Genomic DNA, 16,021 nt, shown 5'->3' on the forward strand with positions numbered 1-16,021 from the left:
CGAACCGGGCACCTGTCGCCGGAGCAGCGCGCGGGCACGGACGGGGGCGGGAGGGCGTGCTGGCGAGCCGGGCATCACTGCAAGCACCGGATGGCTGGCCACGGCCTGCGCGGGACAACGGGGGCAGGGGGCCAAGTAAGCCGGGCTGGGGGCGGCCGCGGGGGTCCGCGAGGCGGGTGCCGGGCCGGGGCTCGATCTGAAGAATCCCTCGGGGGTCCAGGCGAGCACTGGGCAGGGAGCAGCGGGGGCGCCAGGGTCCGGGCGGGCGCTGCAGGGGCGGCCGCGGAGGGGCGCGCGGGGGGCTCCCGGGCGACCCCCGGCCGGTGCCCACGCGGGGGGCCGCGGAGACGGCGGGGAGCGGAGCGGACGCGCGGAGGCGGAGTCGGTCGCGGCCCGTGACCCCTTCCTGGGCTCCGGCCCCAAGCCGGGACCCCCTCCGCCTCCGCACGCCGGGGCCCGGCGGCCGGAACTCGGGGCGCCGGCCCGACCCGGAACCTTCGGGCGCCGCCGTCCGCGCGCGCCGCCGGAGCCGTGTCGGGGGCGCGCGGGCTCGCGGTTGCTAGGGGGCGGGCCCGGAAGTGACGCGCCCGGGGTTTGTTGACAGCGGAGGCGGCGGCGGCTGCGGGCTCCGAGCCTCGGAGCCGGATCGGGGGAGGGGCCGGGCCCCGGAGCCAGCACCCGGCGGCCCTCGGCCCCGCCCGCAGCCTTCAGGGCCAGGTAACGGCCCCCGCGGCCCCCCGGCGCGCCCCCCGCCCGCCCGCGCCTCGGGCCCCCGCGCCCCCGCGCCGCGCCCCGCCGCCCCCCGGCCCCCCGCGCCCGCGCGCGCCCCGCCGCCCCGGCCCCGGCCGCTCGCCGGGCGGCCGCCCCCCGCGCCCCCCGCCCCGGGCGCTGCCGGCCCCGGGGGACGCGGCGCGGGGTGGGGGTCGCCGCCACGCTGCCCCTCCTACCTGTTGGCGGAGCGTCAGCCCCTCCTCCCGCCGCTGCAGCTCCCGCCGCGGGGCGGGGGGCGCTGGCCGGCCGGAGCGCGGGGCGGCAGGTAGGCGAGTGGACGCGGAGTGGACAGCGCGGACGCGGCTCGACTGGCCCGTGGCCCACGGGGCGCACGATCCCCGGCCGTTGCCGTGCTCGCCCCTGCGTCGGCTCTTTATGTGCGTGCGTGTGTGTGTGTGTGTGGGGGGGCTGATGGCCCCTTTGCTTCCAGGGAAGATCCTCCCCATCTGGTTGTTCCCTCGTGGGGGAGGGGAGAGCCGGGTTCTGTCCGGGTTCCGCGCGGCTCGGGGTGAGCCGGGAAGACAGCTTGAAAAGGTCACACGGGAGGCTCCGTGCGGCCAGGAGGTGGAGGCCGGGGTGAGGGGTCTCCGCGTGGGGTCGTCATTCATTCATTGAGCTGGGCTGCGTGCACAGGACCCGGTGGTCGTGACAGAGGGGCTTGAGCAGCCGCGGAGGAGGAAGGGGCAGCATGAAGGAGCCGCAGAGAGGGGTCCCCCCCTTTTTTTCATCCACGGTGGTCAGAGCCGGTCTCCCGGGCAGCGATTCCAGGACCAAGGCCCGAGGGAGGGAGGGGGTGCAAGCCAGGCGGGCATCTGGAGGCAGCTCATCCCCCAGAGCACAAAGGTCCTGAGGTCGTAGACCTGTTGGAACAGCAGGGCGGTAGGGCAGGGAGGAGTGTGGGTGAGGGAGTCAGGAGAGGACCAGATAACCATGGGGGCAGGGGCGGGCGGGGGGGGGGGGCGTCATGAGGCGTTTTAGCGGGGCACCCCCGTGGCGCAGTGCTGACTGACATTGTCCTGTGGTCAGAGGAGATGCAGATTTGTGGGAGAGGACCGAGTGGCCACTGGGCTCCAGGCAGCGACCGCGGCTGGGCTTCCTGGCGGCTCGGCTTCCCGCGCGGGGGACCCTTTTCCTGCCCTCTGGAAGGCTCGGGCTCAGCTTGCGTCCAGATTCCCCGGGGCCGAGGCGCCCGCTGTGGCCCGGTAGGCCTGGTTCGTAGACGTTCGTAGAAGGACCGAGATGGGGGGGGGACCTGGTGGCCAGCACCTGCCTCGGAGCCCCTCACTTGAACACCAGCCGCGGCGGTGCCAGCTCAGGCTGGAAAATTCGGGGAGCAGCAGGGGGGCCGTGTGGGGGACAGCGCCGTCTCCCCCAGGGAGGATGGAGACCTGCTTTGGGCCTTTTCTCCCCCGGGGGGCCGGGGGGGTCTTTAGTCACCATCCCTGACGCCCCGGTTCCGCTGCGTCCATGCGTGTGGCAGGGCTTGAGCCATGTAGCCCCCGAGGTGCCGGTGTGGGGGGGGACGTGTGTGGTTCACCTGCCCAGGGAGGCTTGACCGACCAGAGCAGGGCAGCGCCTGCTGGGTGCCAGCGGGCGGCAGGGCCCAGGATCTGAGGGAGGAGAGCCCGGCTGGACGCACCGAGCCTGCCCAGTTGTCGGAGGCTGCGGGGTCAAGCCCTGACTTGGTGGCTGGCGCTTCGTGTCGCGGGCGACATGTCCCAGCTCCTCCCTTTGCTGCCGGCGTGTCTCCTCGGCAGGGGCCGCCCGAGCTCCCCCCCCCCCGCCCCCCGGCTCTCGCAGAAGCATTGGGGCCCCCCCCCCTCCCAAGACGCGGCCCTGCTGCTGCTCAGCGTCGCGGGCCTGGCGCTGTGGGTTCGGAGGCTCGGTCTCCCTGGGGACCACCCGCCCACATCGGAATGACTCCGGCCAGTTGGCCCCGGAGCTGATTGTTTCCAGCCTCAGGAATGAACCCAGGGCTGGGCCAGAGAGACGGGAGCCTCGCACGCACACCTGGGCTCCATCCCCGGCATCCCACACGGCGCTCCACCTGGAGTCACTCCTGAGCGCGGAGCCAGGAGTAAGCCCTAAGCCTCTCCAGAGCGGCCTTAAAAACGAAAAGGGAAAGAAATGAGTGCAGGCCGGGGAGCCGGCCGGAGCCTGACCCGCGAGGCCCCGAGTTTGGTCCCTGGGAACAGCTCTGAGCGCGAGCAGCTGCCATCACTGGGTCCGAGCACTGAGCTCCCAGCCTTGATCACTGGCCCAGTACCCTTGGGTCCTTGGGAGTGGCCCCGAAGACCTATGAGCACTTCTCGGGGACCCTCCCCCCGCCTAAAAAAAGAAAAAGACCCGAGCGAGCGTCTGAATCTCCCCAAGCCTTCGTTTCGCCGGTGCTGCCAGACTTTGCCAATTACTGCCGAGCTGTCATTGTTCCTCCCCAGCCTCTCCCGCTGCAGGTCAGAGCCCCACCGAATACCGAGCCCCGTAAACATTGGCCGGGGGTCCAGGGGGGCTGCGGCGTCCTCGCCAGGAGCACGCTGGGCGACCCCCGCCCCCGCCGGCGCCCCCCCTCGAGGAGCGCCCAGCCCTGCAGCCCTGCAGCCCCGGAGGGAGTCTCTGAGCGCGTCCAAGGCCACCGGGGGTGGACGGCAGGGCGGGGGCCGCAGCTGCTGTCACTCCCGGTAACAGCGATAACGAGCCGCCCTCTAACCCGGGACTCGCTGCCCGTCTCGGGTCGAGGGCCACCGCGTGCCTCGTTATCGCGGGTGCTCCGCGGCCTGCCCGCGATGGGCGTGGGGAGCCCGGGTGTCGGGCCGATGAATCATGCGCGCACCCGGATGCCCCGGCCGGCCGCGGGGCCTGTGGCCGGACCCGGGACAAAGCCCCCGGCGCCCGCGGCCGCCCCCGCTGCTGCGCGCTGCAGGTTGGAAGCGCGCCACCGCGTGGCGGCAGAGAGGAGCACACGCCGTCCCGGAACGCCGAGTCCCGGGCTGGGGGGTGCGCCCCGCTGCCTGGAGGTGGCGCCGGCGAGCAGCGCGCCGCCGCTCCCCCCGCCGCCCTCCCACGTCTGCCCAGCGGAACCTCCCACCCCCAATATGTTGAGTCTCTGCAGGCTCTTCAGTCCAGGACACCCCTCTCGGCGTGTCCTCTGCGCCTCTCTGGCCTCCAGAGACCCCCGGCCACTTGCCCCGACCCTCCCCCGCGCAGCCGCGCAGCCCGCCCTCTGGCCAGGGCGCTCTCCCTCCTGGCTGCCTTCCAGCAGCTGTAAATGGGGCGTTTGTCCTGGCTCCCCCACCCCTGGGTCACTGTTTCCCCGGGTGGGCGTTGTTCCAGGACTCCGCGCCCCGGCCCCCCACCCCTCTGGCTGGTCGGCAGCACGTGGCGGGGCCTCTGCGCCTTCCCACGTCCTGGGAGAAGCCGGGAGGCCGGCTGGCACTGCCTGAGGCGGGTGCATGCACCCCCACCTCGGGCCAGACTCGGGGTCTCCATCGGAGAGGGGGAGGGGCCGGAGAGAGGGGCCGGCGCGGAGGGCGCTGACCCCGTGCGCGTGCCTGAGCCCTGTTTGACCCTGTTACCGCACAGGCACCCCCCAAAACAAACAGCAGACAAAGGAAGGTTCCCTGGTGGCAGGAAACCTCATTCTCCCGGTGCCAGCTGGGGCCAGGGCAGGGCCCCGGAGCTTCCTTCCAGCGCCCATGCCAGGACTGGGGGGGGGGGTTCTTCAGGAGAGGCCACGCCCACCCGGGTCGCCGCTGCAGGGGCCCCGGAGAGCTGTGTGCTGTGTCCCGTGGGGCTGAGCTGTGAGTGCGAGCGCCCGGCGTGGGCCCGCGGGCCTGTCCTCGTCGGTGTGTTTGCCGTGGTTGTCCCTCTCCCTTCGACACCCCGTCCCCTCCGCCTCCCCCTGCGGACCCAGCACCTGAGAACCTGCCAGGGAAGGCGGAGAGAGACGCTTCTGCCCATGTGGCGCCGGGCACAGCCTTCCTCTGTGCCAGCTGCCGGGGCCCAGATGGCCAGTGCCCGTCACGGGGAGAGCCCGCCCGGTCGGCCGCCGGAGGGCGCTCCCGCCCCGCCCACCAGCCTGGCATCGGTGCCCAGACGTGCATGGCACCCTGTTCGCTGCCCGCCGCCCCCAGCCCTTCGGGGTGCCTGGTTGCTCTTGGGGGCTTTTGGGGGGCAGTTGCTCCGGGCCACAGCCCGTCCTTATTTTGGGAGGTGTTTGGGGCCGCACCCGGGCGTGCCCAGGGGTTATTCCTGGCTCTGTGCTCAGGAGTGACGCTCTGTGGTGCTGAGGCTCGAACCCAGGTCAGCTGCGTGCAAGGCAAGTGCCTTAGCTGCACGGCCCAAGAATTTTTGTGGTGGGGGCGGGGAGCTCAGGGACCACCCTGGCGGGGCCCAGGGGTTCTGTTGGGGCGCTGAGATCCAATCAGGGCCGGCCTTAGGCCAGCCCGGTGCCCTGCCTGCCGTCCGCTCTGGCTCCCTGTTGGAGAGGCGGGGGGGGGGGGTCAGTGCCCTGGAGCAGCGACGTGTCCCTGTGTGGGAGTGGGGTCCCCTCTGCGTGCGGCTGAGACACGGAACTGGCCCAGGCACGCAGGCTCCTTCCGGGGGCCGTCGGGCTGTGTCAGGGTCCGGCCTCGTGACCCTCATCCTTCACCCTCGCTCACGGCTCAGTCGCGTCCTGGGCGAGGCATCGCACGCCATCCCTCCCCCACGTTTTTCGGAGGAAGAAACAGGGCGGGGAAGAGGTGGCTCCATTTACTAGAAAATGGAGGGGGGGCCTGTCTGAGCACCGGGGTCCCCGAGCCACGCAGCCTCCTTCCTGGTGAGGGGGCAGGTGGGCCCAGGATGGCCTGGTGGGTTTTCACAGGTGAGCGAGCGCCCCCCCATCCACTTCCGGCCATCACCCACCCTGACTCCTAGCACCCTGGCTGGGGCTGTCGGCCTAGCGGGGCAAGCAGTTGGGGGGGGCGGATTCTGGACCAGGCTTGGGTGGTTGACTCGGGAGCAGGGAGCCTAGTTACTTATTGTTGGCTTTTTGGGTCACACCTGGCGGTTCTCAGGGTCCCCCTGGCCCTGAACTCAGAGAATCACTCCTGGCGGTGCTCGGGGAACTGTATGGGATGCAAGCGCCCCCCCCCCCCCCGCTGTACTGTCGCTCCGGCAGTCTCCACTGAAGGGACCATTTTCATTTTTGCATGAGCGTTTTGCCCCCCCAGGTTACGGGTCAGTGACCTCCCCGCAGAAGTGGACCTTGCTGCCGTCTGTGCCTTGACTTTGGTGTTTGCAGGTGCCGGGGATTGAGCCCGGGGTCCTGCAAGCTGGGAGCCTGCACCCAGCCCTTTGAGCTGTGCCGCTGGCCAGAGAAATAGTTAAAATGTATGGATTCTGCCCCAGTGGTGTTGGAGGGCTCCTCCTGACTCTGCTGGGGGGTGATTCCCTGTGGTGCCTCGGGAACCGTGCGACGCTCAGGACGCACTGAAATCCAGGTGTATTTTGTTCTGTTTGGGGTCACACCTGCCCAGCCAGACCCCCAGAGCAGCTGCAGTCCTGATTGCCCCCTCCTGAGATTGTATTGGCCTTGGTGGGTTGTTTCTGTTTTGGAGCCACACCTGGCAGTGCTCAGCGCTAAGTCCTGGCTCGGGACCCTACAGGTGCCCGGGATTGAGCCCGGGTCAGCTGTGTGCAGGGTCAGCACCCGCCCACGGTGCCGTCCTCCCAGCCCCTCCTCGGCAGTTTTTCTACTTCATTTAAGCACCGTGGTTCACGGCTGTCCACTGTACAGTGACTCCAGGCGTCCGATACTCCAACCCCAGTCCCACCACCACTGTGGCCTTCCCTCCGCTGCCCCCGTGTTCCCAACCACCCCGAAGGCCCACCCCAGCTGAAGGCCCTCGGTCATCGTTTATATTGCTTGTTAGAACTACCGGCTAAGGGGGCTGGAGCGATAGCACAGCGGGGAGGGCGTTTGCCTTGCACACGGCCGGCCCGGGTTTGATTCCCAGCATCCCATAGGGTCCCCTGAGCACCGCCAGGGGTGATTCCTGAGTGCAGAGCCAGGAGTGACCCCTGAGCATAGCCAGGTGTGACCCAAAAAGCAAAAAATGCGCGGTGGTTGCCAGTGGGGTTCTGCAACAGTGTCTGTGTTGACCCGCTCCTCGGCCTGCCACGTTCCATCCCGTGTCTGGTGTGCGCCTGCCGGATGTGAGGGCCCCGGAGTTTGGAGGTGCCGCTCAGGAAGTCCCGGGTGCTTGACCAGGCAGTGAGCGAACGCGGCGGCGGGTCTGGCGTGGCTGCTCGGGGTATGGGGAGGCGGGGAGGGGCCCACCCTCCCTCCGAGAAGGCCCAGAGTTTTCAGTCCCCGGGACAAAACCACCCTGATAGACCTGAGCCTGCCGGCCCCCCGGCGCCTGGGAGCTGGGCGTGAGTGGTGGAGTCTGCCTTGGTGTGGCGGCAGCTGCCAGGCGGGCGCCAGCAGGCGGACCTGCCCCCCCCTCCTGGGGTCGCCCTGGAGGGCTCAGCTCGGGACCGTGCCCCTGAGAAGCTTTCGCAGCCAGGCGATCTCTTGGGAGGTTTGCTCGTGAGTTGGGCAGCCCCTCGGCCCTGTGAGTGGAGCTGCCCGGGCCGACTCCGGTGGGCGGGCGCCGCCTGTGGGGGGTCCTGCCAGCCGTGCCGTGGTCAGTGCCGCAAGGTCAGGCACACCCACCCAGTGACCACCCTGGCCTCAGTGAAGGGCGTCTGTGTCCACACCTGTCTTCAGTGACCAAACAAACTCCAAAGTGGCGGGCCGGAGGGATAGCACAGCAGGGGGAGGGCATTTGCCTTGTGCGCGTCGACTCGGGTTCGAGCCCCGGCATCCCTGAGGATCCTCTGAGCCCACCAGGAATGACCTCGCAGCGCAGAACCAGACAGAATGCAGCCCTGAGCACCTCAGAGTGTGGCCACCTCACCCAGTTCTCAGGACAGAAGGACGAGGCCGCGGGGGTCTCTGGCCTGGCAGCTCCCTCCACGCAGGGGTCCTGTGGGCCGTGTGTGTATGTGCCTGTTTGAGTGTTTGCGTGCGCGTGTGCACGCCTGCTGCAGGGAGCATGCCTTCCCGACTTGGGGGTGTCACGTGGGCTTGGCCTTGCGTGTTCTCCGCAGGCTTTGGGGGGTGCCTTGCGGGAAGCAGGTCCCCGTGGTCCCGGGTCAGTCCCGGCCGCCCCGAGGGGCTCTGTGCTTTCAGGCCTGGCCCCAGCCCGGGGACCTGCAGGTTCTTTGTCTGGCTTTCGTGAGCCACGTCTGGCAGTGCTCAGCGCTTGCTCCTGGTTCTGTGCTCAGACCATATGGGGGGGGCCGGGGCTCAACCCCTGGTGGGCCGAGTGCCAGGCAAATGCCTTCACCCTTGTGCCTTTGCGTGGGAGCTGCTGGGAGCCCCGGGGGGTGGGGGGGTCCCTTATCTCTGCGTGCCTGCGGGCTCTGGGCCTGGGCGGCCGTGCTCCGGGTGACCAGCAGCCTGTGCTCGTGCTGGGTGGGTGGTGCCAGCAGTGCTCCTGTCACAGGGAGCTGCCGACTGCCCTGTCCCCCCCTCCCCCAGGATTGCCTGTAGCTGCCCGTGGTGGGTGGGAGGGGGCTCGCGGGAGCCGGGCCTGCCGGGGTCTCATGGTTCCCCCACCCCGAGCCCTTCCCCAGGCGTTTGAGTCCGCCGTGCCCTCTCGCGTGCAGTTCCGCTCCTCCCCCTGCCAGTCACTCAGGCACGGTTCCTTGCTGGGTTTTGGGTGGAGCCCAGGTGCTGCAGCCCCCGCCGCCCAGGTGCCCCACATGCCCGTCCTTTGGCCGGAGGGTTCGCTGGGGCTGGGGCGGCAGCGGGAAAACGCTTGCGTGTGTGGGGGCTGGGCTTGGTCCCAGGAACTGCAAAGGAGAGCGAAGCGATGCAGTGGCCCCGGGGGGTGGCTGTCCGAGGCCTGTTTGATCCTCAGCACCACCTGCTTTCCTGACCGGGCCCAGAACCTCCCTGGGAGCAGGCCCGGAGCACCGGGCCCAGAAACAGAGAGAAGCAGAACCAGAGAGACTCGCAGCAGTCGTTCCCGTGTTCTGGGTGCAGTGCCTCGGCGGGGTCGTCAGCCAGCAGCTTCCGCCTTAGCTGTCACCTTCCCCGGTGACATTCCCCGCCTGTGCCCAGGGCTGACTCCTGGCTCTGGGCGCTGAGGTCACTTTCGGTGGATCCCGGGGGACTTTATGTGGTGCCAGGGATCGAACCCGGCTCAGGAAGCGCCTTAACTGCCGTTCTCTCCTCCGGCCCTCGTGGCGTCTCTCGGCGAGACCCTCTGTGAGGCGGTCCGGCCCCTCAGCTGCTCCCTATGGGGAGCTCTTTAGCTGACATGGGCGGCACACCCCGCACTCCAGGGGCGGGGGGGCCCGGGTGGTGTCAGACGCCGGCCCGGGGGCCCCCGTGCCGGGCTGTGCTCTCCCACTCGGCCGCAGCCGGCGCCCTCGGTGGGCGCTTTGCGTCCTGTTTTAAGAGTTTATTGTTTTTGGTTGGTTTTTACGTGTTCAGGGTTATTCCTGGCTCTGCACTCACCGGTCACTCCTGGAGGGGCTCAGGTGGGGTGCCGGGGATCCAACCCAGGCCGGCCGCGTGCAAGGCCAGCACCCTACTCGTAAGCGGCTGAGCCGGGTTCCACCATGGGCACCGCCTATGGGCGTCCCCGATCACCACCTGGGGTCAGTCCTTGGGGTGCTGTGCCGGGCGGTTGAACCAGGGCTTCTGTCCACCGGGCATGTGCTCCAGGGCCTCTGGTGTACAGCAGAGAGCAGCCGCGTGCTGTGTGGTCTCCCGCTCACCACGTGGGTCCCCGTGCAGCCAGCTGGTCACCACATGGGTCCCCGTGCAGCCGGCTGGTCACCGCGTGGGTCCCTGTGTAGTCAGCCACCGAGTGGGTCCTGTTGCAGCTGGCTGGTCACCGCGTGGGTCCCTGTGCAGCCGCTGGTCACCTCGTGGGTCCCTGTGTAGTCAGCTACCGCGTGGGTCCTGTTGCAGCCGGCTGGTCACTGCGTGGGTCCCAGTGCAGCCGGCCACCGCGTGGGTCTCGTGTGATGGCACATTCCGCTTCCCCTCTCGTCAGTAGCTGGTATTTGCACGTGTGGCCTGTTCCGAATAAGACTGCTCTGCATATTCAAACCCCAACTTTTATGGTTTATTTATTTTTATTTTTTAAATTTTTTTGCTTTTTGGGTCACACCTGGCGATGCACAAGGGTTCCTCCTGGCTCTGCATTCAGAAATTACTCCTGGCGGTGCTCGGGGGACCCAGTGGGATGCTGGGAATTGAACCCCGGTCAGCCACGAGCAAGGCAAACGCCCCACTCGCTGTGCTATTGCTCCAGCCGTGGTTTAATTTCTCCTGGGAGAAACCTTTGGTTCTGCATTCCTGGCGCCTCTCTGCAATCTTGTTAATATTAATGCTTCAGGGCCGCTCCCGTAACCGTGTCTCAGCCCTGCCAGACTGCCGTCCCTCCACGCACTGTCTCTCGGTCCCTTCTCGCCACTTCCCCGTTCACAGACCCCGCTGCTGAGGTGGTGGATTCTCAGGGTCTCTCTGAGATCGTTGGCAACTAACAGACCATCATTCTGTGTGTTGGGGGGGCGGTGGGGAGTTGGGGGGTCTCCCAGGTGCTGCTCAGGTGGCCTGGGGGCCCCTCCAGTGATTCCTTTTTTCCTTTTTCTAAATTTTGGGGCCATACCCAGCGGTGCTCAGGGCTCACTCCTGGCTCTGCACCGAGGGGTCAGTCCTGGCAGGCGCGAGGGGCCGTGTGGGATGCCGGGCATCAAACCTGGGTCTGCTGTGTGCAGGGCAAGTGCCCGGCTGGCCATGCTGTCCCTCAGGCCTCTCCTCCTGGTGGTCCTCAAGCCCCAGGCTCGTGGCTCCGGCCTGGAGGATGCGGTGCCGCTCGGGCCCCTCAGCCCGGGGCTCGGCACTGAACCAGGGCCGCCATGCGCTGTGCGCCGTGCCGTGCCGTGGGTCCGTGCTCTGACAGACCCCCTCTGAGGTCACGAGGGGCTGTTGGGAATACGGCCCCTTTGGTCCCACCCGAGCCTCAGTTCCCCCTTTCCCGCTGGCCGACATGCAGGAGGGGGTGGGGAGCGTGCCGTGTGTGTGGATGGCGGCTCAGCCAGGAAAAGGCCAGGCTGGGGGTCGGGGGCTGCCCCCGTGGCCCCGCCCGGCCACTGACTCACTCTCCTCCTCCACGGCGCAGGCCCCGGCGCCCCCATGATCCTGTGAGTGCGGGACTCGCCGTTGCCCCTGGGGGCCCCCCCCGCTGTGGAGTGACCCCCCCCAGCCCTCCTCGAGATGGCGTCCGACACCCCCGAGTCCCTGATGGCCCTCTGCACCGACTTCTGCCTGCGGAACCTGGACGGCACCCTGGGCTGCCTGCTGGACAAGGGCACCCTGCGGCTGCGCCCCGACATCTTCCTGCCCAGCGAGATCTGCGACCGGCTCGTCAATGAGTGAGCAGGGGTCGCGTGTGCGCGCGCTTGTGTGTGCATGCTCATGTATGTGCGCACGCATGTATGTGCGTGTGCATATGTGGGCACGTATGTGTTTGTATATATCTGAGTGTGCATGTGGGTTTGTGTGTATCTGAGTGTGCATGTGTGTTTGTGTGTGTGTGTGTGGCCACGAGCACATGCCATCAGTGAGAAAGGACCTGCAGACCCTCCCCCAGGGCCACTTTCAGAGCCGGCTCCATCCCCTCCCAGGGACTGCTCTCTCAGAGGCTTCTAGAAGCTTGACACGCAGGCCCAGTCTGAGTGTGTGCTACATGCCCAGAAGGGGGTTGGGAGAGTGGGGTCCGAGGCCGGAGCACCCCCGGGAGAGCACGTGAGGCTTTCAGGGCTGGGGGTGCTCGAGTCAGACCCGTGCCACAGGGGACGTTCAGGTGCTCCGTGGTGAGAGCCCAGGCCCGGAGCTGTAGCACGGCGGGGAGGCACCCGTCTCGCACTCGGCCTACCCGGTTCAACCCCTATACCCCAGATGGTCCCCGAGCCCACTAGGAATGATCCCTGAGCACAGCGTCAGGCAAGACCCTCCCCAAAGCCCAGACTGTGGAATGGGGGGCCCTCAGGCCCTCCCTGCCGGCCAGGGCCCTCTGAGCTGCCGGCTGCAGCGTGGTCGAGAGCGTGTCCCAGCCCCACTGGGACCCCAAACTCTGCGGCTTCATTTCCTCTTTGGAAGGTGCTGGGAGGGGTGAGGAGGGAGGGAACCAGCAGTTGCCCGAGGACAGGAATGTGGGCACTGGGGGGTCCTGGGAGGGCGTATGGGGGGCGGCAGATGTGTGCGTTTGTGGGGGGGGGGTGCCCTCAGGCTTTGCTGCTCACCCTGAGCTGGGCTCCCCCCCCCAGGTACGTGGAGCTGGTCAACGCCGCCTGCAACTTCGAGCCCCACGAGAGCTTCTTCAGCCTCTTCTCCGACCCCCGCAGCACCCGCCTGAGCCGCCTGCACCTGCGGGAGGACCTGGTGCAGGACCAGGACCTGGAGGCCATCCGCAAGCAGGTGAGCGGGGCCGGCCCCGCCCCACCCCCACCCCGGCGGGCAGTGCCGGTGCTGACCCGCGCTGACCCGCCGCCCACCCGCGCCGCCTCCCCAGGACCTGGTGGAGCTGTACCTGACCAACTGCGAGAAGCTGTCGGCCAAGAGCCTGCAGACGCTGCGCAGCTTCGGGCCCACGCTCGTGTCCCTGAGCCTCTACGGCTGCGCCAACATCTTCTACGAGGAGGAGAACCCGGGGGGCTGCGAGGACGAGTGCCTGGTGAACCCCACCTGCCAGGTGCTGGTCAAGGACTTCACCTTCGAGGGCTTCAGCCGCCTGCGCTTCCTCAACCTGGGCCGCATGACCGACGGCGTGCCCGTGGAGCCGCTGCTGCGGCCGCTCCGCGCGCTGGCCGCCCTGGACCTGTCGGGCATCCAGACGAGCGACGCGGCCTTCCTGACCCAGTGGCAGGACAGCCTGGTGTCCCTCGTGCTCTACAACATGGACCTCTCGGACGAGCACATCCGCGTCATCGTCCAGCTGCACAAGCTGCGGTGAGCAGCGCCTGGCCACCAGCGCCCCCCCGCGGCTGCCGGGGATGGGGGTCTGGGGGTCTCATCTGGCCCCGGCAGCCGGGGCTGGCCCGGTCCCCGCCCCCCGGGGTCTCCTGAACCCCTTGGAACTGGCCCTGGTGGTCCCTAGGCAGAGGTGGATGTTTCATGTGTTTGTTTTGTTCTGGGGCTGCACCCAGTGGGACTCGGGTCACTCCTGGTCGTGCTGGGGGGGACCCTTGGGAGTACCAGGGATTGAACCCAGGTAGGTTGTGGGCAAGGCAAGACCCCACCTGCTATACTGTTGCTCCAACCCCCACTCCCCAAAAAAGATCTGGATCCGGAGGTTTCTTTTTCCCAGAGTATCCTGCAGTGGGGATGGTGGGGGGCTCTCCCCAGCCCCGGTCCAAGGGGGTCAGGGTGTCCCTGCCCTGATCCGAGGGGGTCAAGATCTCCCTGCCCCGATCCGAGGGTGTTGGGGTCTCTCAGCCCCAATCTGAGGGAATTGGGGTCTCCCCACCCTGATTCGAGGGAATTGGGGTCTCCCCGCCCCGATCTGAGAGCGCCGAGATCTCCCAGGCCCCTGGGGCTGCGCCCAGCTCCTGACCTGTCCCCCCTCCCCCAGGCACCTGGACATCTCCCGAGACCGCCTCTCCAGCTACTACAAGTTCAAGCTGACTCGCAAAGTGCTGAGCCTGTTCGTGCAGAAGCTCGGGGACCTCATGTCACTGGACATCTCCGGCCACATGATCCTGGAGAACTGCAGCATCTCCAAGATGGACGAGGAGGGAGGGCAGACCAGGTGGGGGCGGCTCTGGGGGTGCCCCAGGCCTGGGAGGAAGGTGCCCCCTGCAGCCCCCATCTGTGTTTGCCAGAGGAGGAGAACCCTGGCAGGGGTCCAGGGTGGGAGGGGTGCTCTGATGTGGCTGAGCCCTTGCCAGGTGCCCTGGGGCCAGAGGGGGGCTGCCAGTGCCCGCCTCTAGCTTGGGGAGACCCGATGCCAGCACCTGTGAGGCGTCCAGGGTCTGCCTGGGAGCCCGGCCCCTCACGGCCAGCACTGCAGCCACAGCTGACGGCCCCACGCTGGCCTGGGCAGTCTGGCCACTGCTGGCTGCAACAACATCTCTGGTTCTTTTTTATTATTATTATTTTGGTTTTTGGTTTTGGGGCCACACCTGGCAGTACTCTGTGCTTAGGGATCATTCTTGGTGGGCCCAGGGGACTGTGCTGGATGCCGGGATTGGACCTGGGTCGGCTGTGTGCAGAGCAAAGGCCCTTCCTGCTGTCCTGCCTGCAGCATCTTTGTCCCTCACCTTCCTGAGCATGCCTCGCTCCCCTGCCCCGGGAGGCCGGCTGTCCCCACCCCCGGACAGAAACCAGAGAGACTGGGCAGGGGCTTGTGAGCGAGCATGTGCCCGGCAGGTGTGAGGCCTTGCGTCTCATCCCGGTGCCGTGCCCCCCAAGCTGTGCCAGACCTGAGCACCGAGCCATCAGGCCTGGACTTCGGGGCTGGGTGTCGGTGGGCGTGTCCACGGCCCCCCCTTCACCCGACATCACTGGGATCAGGGAAGAGGCCAGAGGCCGGCTAGGGCTTGCCTTGGAGGCAGCCAGTCCTGGCTCAGACCCTGCTCTGAGCGGCGGCGGGTGGCGGCTGGGAGCGCAGAGGGCTTTGCCCGGGGTTGAGCTCCAGGACCACCCTGTGCCCCAGCAAGCCAGGAGCAGCCCGCCCTGAACTGAGCTGCGCGTGCCCGGGCACCAGCAGGTCGGCCCGAAGAAGGAAAAGAGCTGGAGGCGCAGAAGCAGGGCCCGCGACCCCCGGCGAGGCCCCGCGGGAGGGGTGGCCGGCGCCCGCTGACCCGAGTTTGCCCCCACCCCTAGCACGGAGCCGGCCAAGAGCAGCATCGCCCCCTTCCGCGCGCTCAAGAGGCCGCTGCAGTTCCTGGGGCTCTTCGAGACCTCCCTGTGCCGCCTCACGCACATCCCGGCCTACAAGGTGAGGGGGCGGCGGGGCGGCCGGGGCGCCCCCTCCCCCGCCCCGCGCCCTCCCGGGCTGCCGAGCACCCGCTGTTCGTCCGCAGGTGAGTGGGGACAAGAACGAGGAGCAGGTGCTGAACGCCATCGAGGCCTACACGGAGCACCGGCCCGAGATCACCTCGCGGGCCATCAACCTGCTCTTCGACATCGCGCGCATCGAGCGCTGCACCCAGCTGCTGCGGGCCCTGAAGGTGGGTGCGGGGCTCCGGCCTGCCCGGGAGGTCCAGGCCAGCCCCTGCGGCTCGGGCCCCGCCCCCACGGTACAGGCCCCGCCCCCAAGGCTCGGGCCCCGCCCCTGCCCCAAGGCCCCGGCCCCGCCCCCTCTGTCCTGCCCCACAGCTACTGCTCTGGTTCCGCCCTTTCTGACCCGGCCCCACCCCCTAGCCCAGTGCGCTTGCAGGCCCACCTTGGCTCCGCAGGTGCCAGGCCTCGCTCCTCTTCCCTACCCCCCCCACGCCCCAATGACCTGCAGGCTCTCCTGACCTCACCCTTACCGGCTCCGGCTACCTTGGGCCACTCCCCTGAGGCCCCAGCCCTCTCCAGTTGCACCTGCAGGTCCTGCCCCTCCTGACCCCACCCACGAGTGGCCCGCCCCATAAGGCCTCTCCTGACCCCGCCCCACCGGGCTCCGCCCCTCCAGGCTCCTCCCGACCCCAGGACACCTGCAGGCTTCTCCTGACCGGGTCCCCCAGTCTGAACCCACGGGATCATAGAGCCCCAGGCCCGGCCCGGCCCTGCCCTGCCCGGAGGAACTTGCCCACCCGGCCCCCGCCCTGTCTTTTCTGCAGCTGGTCATCACGGCCCTCAAGTGCCACAAATACGACAAGAACATCCAGGTGACGGGCAGCGCGGCCCTCTTCTACCTGACCAACTCGGAGTACCGCTCGGAGCAGAGCGTCAGGCTGCGGCGGCAGGTCATCCAGGTGGTGCTGAATGGCATGGAGTCCTACCAGGAGGTGACGGTGAGCCCCCGCCCACTAGGGCAGCCCGCCCCGCCCCGCCCCGCATGCCCGCTCACTCACCTTCCTCGCCTGGCACGCCCGCCCCGCCCCCACCCGCGCACCCCACTGCGCACTCACCGCTGCTGGGACCCGGCCTGCCCCGCACTGCCTCTCCCCCAGCACCCTGTCTCGCCCGCGCTGCGCACTCGGTCTCCTGCCCAGC

At 68.5% G+C, this 16,021-nt stretch overlaps 1 protein-coding gene across 6 annotated transcripts in view; it reads left to right on the top strand.

The window, feature by feature from the left end:
• The window catches only part of ZER1 (zyg-11 related cell cycle regulator), a 32,019-nt gene continuing 15,998 nt past the window's right edge, over positions 1–16,021 (top strand). For 2 of the 6 annotated variants that reach the window (XM_055131034.1, XM_055131003.1), the window contains exons 1-8: positions 564–717; positions 10,998–11,250; positions 12,145–12,295; positions 12,390–12,826; positions 13,449–13,625; positions 14,702–14,816; positions 14,902–15,048; positions 15,646–15,819. In XM_055131034.1, coding sequence (XP_054987009.1) covers positions 11,093–11,250; positions 12,145–12,295; positions 12,390–12,826; positions 13,449–13,625; positions 14,702–14,816; positions 14,902–15,048; positions 15,646–15,819 — 1,359 coding nt within the window. In that variant the 5' untranslated portion in view covers positions 564–717; positions 10,998–11,092. Of the gene's footprint in view, positions 136–563; positions 718–1,016; positions 1,037–10,997; positions 11,251–12,144; positions 12,296–12,389; positions 12,827–13,448; positions 13,626–14,701; positions 14,817–14,901; positions 15,049–15,645; positions 15,820–16,021 lie in introns of those variants that run through there. The other 4 variants (XM_055131039.1, XM_055131030.1, XM_055131014.1 and 1 more) reach the window with 3 other exon arrangements.

This window comes from Sorex araneus, chromosome 1 (genome assembly GCF_027595985.1).
Source record: "Sorex araneus isolate mSorAra2 chromosome 1, mSorAra2.pri, whole genome shotgun sequence".
Lineage (NCBI taxonomy): Eukaryota > Metazoa > Chordata > Mammalia > Eulipotyphla > Soricidae > Sorex > Sorex araneus.